The sequence below is a fragment of the Pinus tabuliformis genome, chromosome 5_2 (genome assembly GCF_031772625.1).
Source record: "Pinus tabuliformis cultivar Carrire ecotype Pingquan chromosome 5_2, CPIR1, whole genome shotgun sequence".
In the NCBI taxonomy this organism is placed as follows: Eukaryota; Viridiplantae; Streptophyta; class Pinopsida; order Pinales; family Pinaceae; genus Pinus; species Pinus tabuliformis.
Genome location: NC_142306.1, coordinates 393,704,419 through 393,710,789, shown reverse-complemented (window position 1 = coordinate 393,710,789; position 6,371 = coordinate 393,704,419). Strand labels below are relative to the sequence as shown.

Genomic DNA, 6,371 nt, shown 5'->3' with positions numbered 1-6,371 from the left:
AATGTGAGGGAGCATGAATTACAAAAGAATAATTGAATGTGAGGGGAGGTCGGAGCATGAATTACAAAAGAATAACTGAATGTGAGGGAGCATGAATTACAAAAGAATAATTGAATGTGAGGGGAGGTCGGAAAGCACTCAGTCACCCACCAGTACTACGACTAAGAAATTGTATACACTGCAGTCTGCAACATCCCTTTCTTTTCACATGAGACGCTTATAAAATCTATGAAATACATAGCGACAACGTATAAAATCTTAAGCTGTAGAAGCTAAGCCGAGATTGAATAGGGCCACGGAGAAACTAGGAGCTCCAGATTGTCATGAAGTGGCCATGAAAAATGCCTTCATATCTGCAAAAAGGAAAGCAAACACACGCACATGGAGAGTGAGAATCAACCCCTTCCTTTTACAATCAATGTTATTGGCCTCGTGCTGATTCTACAGAAGGAGAATTATATATAGCGTACCAAGAAATACGTAGCTCCATGCTCCAGGCTTGTGAGTCCAAATTCATTAACTAGAACAGACTCGCCAGAGGAATTTAGAAGAAGACCATCATTCCCGAAGAAATCCCCGAAATTTATAGGGCCTGAAGGGATTGTAGTTGGGACGTCATTGATGAATACAGTTATTGATGGGTTGGGGTTAGTGATAGAGCCCTCTTGCACCCCTCCTATTCCTGCACACCAAGATTAGTATCAGACATGGCCGAGACAACTTATTTACTGCAATGACGACAATGTCTATGTTTCCATGCACTCTTGCATCTTCATGTCAATACACGAGAATGATTTTGTTCCAGTGATGTACCTTCATTCACTATGCTTTGAGCTTCTGCTGCTGCTGCTGCTGTGGCTTCTATTGCTTGCATATTACAGAGTTCATTAATGTTACTCATTTCATCGTACACGGTGTGAAGATCATAATGATGCCCGGCAGATGAAGATACCGGCGCAGCAGAAGAGAAGCAATATTGATCTCCAATGTTAGCCGGAATGGCATTGAGTGGACTTTCGGAAGAGTTCAGCAAAGTTTCAGGCGGCGCAGATGTTGATGTATTCAGATGATCATATTGATTCTCAGCAGATGAATAAAGTGGAGCGGCAGAAGAGAAGCAATATTGATCTGTTGATGTATTCAGATGATCATAATGATTCCCAGCAGATGAATAAAGTGGGGCCGCAGAAGAGAAGCAATATTGATCTCCAATGTTAGCCTGCATGGCATTGGGTAGACAATTAGAAGGGTTTGGCAAAGTTTTAGTCGGAACAGATATTGATGTTTTACTCATTTCTTCGTACACGGCCTGCGTGTCATAATCATTCTCGGCGAATGCAGAAACTGGCGTTGCACAAGTGGCGTAATATTGATCTCCAGTGTTACTGTGCATGGAATTGGGTGAACTATTGTAAATTTCCGTGACAGTTTTAGAATTAACAGATGAAGATACCGGCGCAGCAGAAGAGAAGTAATATTGATCTCCAATGTTAGCCGGCATGGCAATGAGTGGACTTTTGGAAGAGTTCAGCAAAGTTTCAGGCGGAGCAAATGTTAATGTATTCCCAGCAGATGAATAAAGTGGAGCAGCAGAATTGAAGCAATATTGATCTCCAATGTTAGGCTGCATGGCATTGGCTAGACTATTAGAAGGGTTTGGCAAAGTTTTAGTCGGAACAGATATTGATGTTTTACTCATTTCTTTGTACACGGCCTGCATGTCATAATCATTCTCGGCGAATGCAGAAACTGGCGTTGCACAAGTGGAGTAATATTGATCTCCAGCGTTACTGTGCATTGAATTGGGTGAACTATTGTAAATTTCCGTGACAGATTTGGAATTAACAGATGTTGATGTTGATGTAGATGAAGTTGAAGAAAGGGTCCCAGACTGGGTCCTAGATTTAGATCTTTGTGCAGCTGGCAATCGCGGCTTTCTCTTTGATCGGGACTTTCTGTTCTGGAACCAGTAAAACACGTTTGCGTCTCCAACTTGTCCGAACACCTCTAGCTGCGCTCTGATTCTCTTTATTTCTTCTCTTGGAGGACTCACCACGCCAGATTGGAAAATAGCTTCCAATATCCTTATCTGCTCTGGTTTTGGATTCCATCTGGTCCTCCCTTTGGGCTGGCTCGTCTCCCTCTCCAGTGCATGATTATGTGACGTTTCACCTGTTGCATGTAAAATATATCAATCGAAATAATTGTCAATACTCTATTCGGATACTTGGACTCATATTGCCAATTGGGTTTGACATAAATGGCTAGAACATGTTAAAGAAATGTGATTAAAATAAATTGAAAAAATACAAGGGTGTAGAAAGAAATTTAAAATTTTCAAAACAATTATCTTTTTTTAAATGAGCCATTCTCATAAAAGGGCGTAAGATTAGATTAATAATGTTTTCGTACGTATGTTTGAATATGATTAAAAAAGAGATCGATGACATTTTGAGATTCAATTCTCAAAGGAATAAGGTATGATATAATTATGTCAGTTAATACTTGGTTTATAGAAATCATTTCAAAAGTTTTATATAGAATTGTTTCGTATGGTTTTTTTTTTTAAATATATCTACATCTCTCTTTCTTTCTAATACCCTTCAACCAGTAAAAATAAGAATATATAAGATTGCGAAGATTAACCTGCTAAACCTTATTTAAGGGAATTAATGATCATATTATAATTATCATGGACCCTGATCACCTGAATAGGGTCTACAATGATACAATGTCAAATACTGACATAAAGGTCGATATTGAAAGTAGTCACTAGACGCAGAGGATGATGTAGTGAAAAGTTAACATATTATGATTGTAAATTGGGATTCAAGAAAGTTGCAAAATGATCTCTGTCCAGTAACTGCAAATTTTATTTTGAATTTTTGTAATGAGGGATAATGTTTAACTGCAAAGATTCAGAAAACCTACCAAAGCTTATTTAAGGAAATTAATGGTCATATTATAATTATTATGAACCCTGATAACCCTAAATGGAACCTCTTGAATAGTCCTACAGTGAATACAATGTCCAATAATAATATAAACGTCGATATTGAAATTAGTCACTAGTTGCAGAGCATGATACAGTGAAAAGTTAACCTAAAGGGATTGTAAATTGAGATTCAAGAAAGTTGTAAAATGGAATGTTTATTTTGAATTTTTGTAATGAGTGATAATTTTTAATAGCCTTGTCTAAAAAGGTTTGTTGAAAAGATGTATTGAAAAAGGAAAATTTGTATTGAACTGCCTCCGTAAGCATGAGCGGAACTGCATTATATCGATGCGTCTAGATGTGAATGAAATAGGACTCTATATACCCGGCATCTGGGCAAACTGGATTAAGTTTGGACTTGCGGCCCAGGGGATATTACTTACCTGGTTCAGAGTAAGGCCACCTCATCGTGGAAGAATCAGACGTTTCAGAAAGTTGATTGCCTGACGAGGTTGACGACTGGGTTTTTATGAACATACTGGTCCATTGCTTCTGCGAATTCATGTTGTTAGAATGGAGGGGGGTTCTCTCTAAATCTTTCCTTCTGCTCGGCCTTGAACCCGCTCCTCCGCTGTTGCTGCTGCAATTTACAGATTAAAATGCACAATGAAACTGTAATTACTTGTGTAACAGTAACTCCCAATTTATAAAGCACCTAGAAATGCCATTATCACGCACACCTCGAATGGAATATCTCGAAATTAGATGAGCATAGCTGGACAACAGCAGGCAAATGGTGCGATATTTTACATATTGGGGTTCGTTACACCACGGATCCAATGGACTTCAAATGTTCGAAAGTCAAATTACGATAAATCGGGAAGTCAAATTACGATAAACTGGCTTGGACTTGCCTAGAATCCCACGTACTTTATTATAAAATTCATGTGATATAAGATGCTAGACACCGGAGCTTGTCTAAGAGGGCATACTTGGATACCGGCACATCATATCCAGGGCTTTACTTCTAGCTTAAAAGCCGGATTGCCTCGATTATTATGAGTTGGCTTCCACGCATAGAAATTTGCATCATGGTTTTCGAGTTAAAAAAAATTACATCTTGTAAGTAAATATTTTGCAATTGTAGAAAATTCATAATTTTCAAATTATCCAGATTTATTATTTAAATGTTTAAAATGGGGTTATACGATTAAAAAAAAAGAAAAATATAATTTGAAAGTTTGTAGGTAAACTGTGGTAACATTCTTTTTCATAGTAGTAGTTGAAAGAGATGTCCCTAATCCTCTCAAAACTTTCAAAATTATTATATCCTTTGCTCTTCTTAATAGCTGAAATATATATATATAAGAATTGGTAACCGGACATGGAACTATTGTTAAGCTAAATAGCATTGAATTGGTAACCGGACATGGAACTATTGTTAAGCTAAATAGCATTGAATTGGTAACCGGACATGGAACTATTGTTAAGCTAAATAGCATTGGGTCACTATAATCTCTAGTTTAATCATATCATTTCACAACACCCTACTATGAATAAGTAATTCAAGATTTGAAAATGAAACCTTGTACTTACATTTATTTTATATTTTCACAAACTTTTCAAGACGGACTAAAGATCAATTAAGTTAACAATCAATACAAAGTAGATTGAAAAGAAGGAAATTTATAATTTAGAACTTCAAAATTGAAAGAAGACCATTTAACTCTATCTTCACTTTATATGTGAGTTTTCCCCTATTGAGAGCACAACTATGACTAGGTACTTAATGTACAAAAACAAGTTAAACAACATGGACGAGAATATGCTTATCAAAATTGCTTCAAACCTTAGCTAAAACCACTAGTACCTTAAGCATGGATGGCATAACGATCTCAAATCTTGGCTAGATCATTGGGGAATGCATGAAGAAGTATTATGCAAAATTGTAATAATATAAAAATGTTATTACATCTAAATTTAAAAATAATCTTTGGTGCAATAAAAGATTAGAGAAACAAAGAAAAATTAAGATATCACAATAATGTAGTCAAGCATAATCTAGAAGATCAAAAGTGCCTCTCAATTTTGACTAGCACAAAGAAGAAAAACAATATTGCTAAAATAAGAAGAAATTCTTATGCACTATATAGTAAGACTCAGCATTAGAGAATTATCAAAACAACATGGTACAGGAGAAATCTATCATCTTTGTAATACTAAGATGGTAGAAGATGAAGACAACTTTATCTTCAAATATCTTGTGTTAACCCAACATAGATCCTAGATAAAACAATTATATTCTCAATGGATGTTAATCATCATCATCATTATATCATTTGATTACAAACCATTACTTATATACATTGTCATAAATTATGACAATGTTTGTGTGAGTTACCTTTCTCTTTAATGTGCCTTTGCAAATGTCATGTGATTCATGCACTACAAATTTAAGGATTGTTTATCTTGACACATTGAAAATACACATGGAAGAAAGAAAGATTTAAGGAAAATGAAACCAAAACCCTCATAACTAAATTCTTTATTTCTCCATTGAAATCTTGGTAAGAGATACAGATTAGTCATCTCAATTATTGCCTTAACAAATTCAAAAATTACCACTTAGTAATTTAATTAATACATCTCCACTACTTCTATAGAGAGCTTACGCATTTATTTAATGTCATTAACTTAATTTATAGAAGTGCTCCATTATGTAGACTTCATTTTTCATCTATATCAATTCTGACCTATTTAAGACGAGAGTTCCCCCCTATTTAGTCATAGAGTGTTCCCTCTTTCTCAACCAAATTAGGCAACTATATCCAAATATATATCTTAGAGAACCATTTTTCCTAGGTAGGTCATCACTATTTACGACCAACAAGATAAGAAGAATGTTATTGTTGTCTATCGGAGTAGTGATATGCATCTGACATGGTACATTTTGAGAAAAGGGGATGGAAATATATAGTGGCGTATGAAATATGGAATACATGAACTTTATTTTCGAAAATTTATTGTTCATATATCTTGGGATCATTAGCATTAACAACTTTGTGATTACCAAGCTCAGATGGTGGATCCAAGCAATACGCATTGTCCCCAACTTCTTTAATGATGGTGTACCAGATCTAGTATATGTTGGCACTATCTATATACATAGCCATCCTACGTTGTGTCACACTACCATAATTCAACTCCAACTACCTTAATTTGAACCTTTATTTTAATAGGTTGTTCTTCATTCCATGTTTGACAACTCTAATACCATAATACTAAATATGCCTTGCATATGCATTAAACATGGAAACATAATAACATAAACTACATGCCCAAGTCATGAATATGAATGAAACTATAATATGCATAACATTACATAAAATAACACATAATTGCACATTCAACTTAGTAGTAGGACACACATAAACAG

The 6,371-nt window shown here is 35.4% G+C and overlaps 1 protein-coding gene across 1 annotated transcript; it reads right to left on the bottom strand.

Moving 5' to 3' along the window:
• Positions 1-347: 347 nt before the first annotated feature.
• LOC149159165 (WUSCHEL-related homeobox 12-like) lies at positions 348-3,499 on the bottom strand. Its single transcript, XM_089434212.1, has 5 exons — positions 3,379-3,499; positions 1,813-2,172; positions 814-981; positions 471-682; positions 348-353 (listed from the first exon to the last, which is right to left on the bottom strand). Exons 1-5 carry the CDS (start codon positions 3,497-3,499, stop codon positions 348-350), a joined length of 867 nt encoding a protein of 288 aa, XP_089290338.1.
• Between the last annotated feature and the right edge of the window lie 2,872 nt (positions 3,500-6,371).

Coding starts and splice junctions, on each gene's coding strand:
- LOC149159165 (XM_089434212.1), bottom strand. CDS start 3,499: ATGAATTCGCAGAAGCAATGGACCAGTATGTTCATAAAAACCCAGTCG. Junction 982..1,812: donor TGTCACGGAAATTTACAATA/GTTCACCCAATT, acceptor CTAACATTGGAG/ATCAATATTGCTTCTCTTCT. Junction 683..813: donor TCAAAGCATAGTGAATGAAG/GTACATCACTGG, acceptor CTTGGTGTGCAG/GAATAGGAGGGGTGCAAGAG.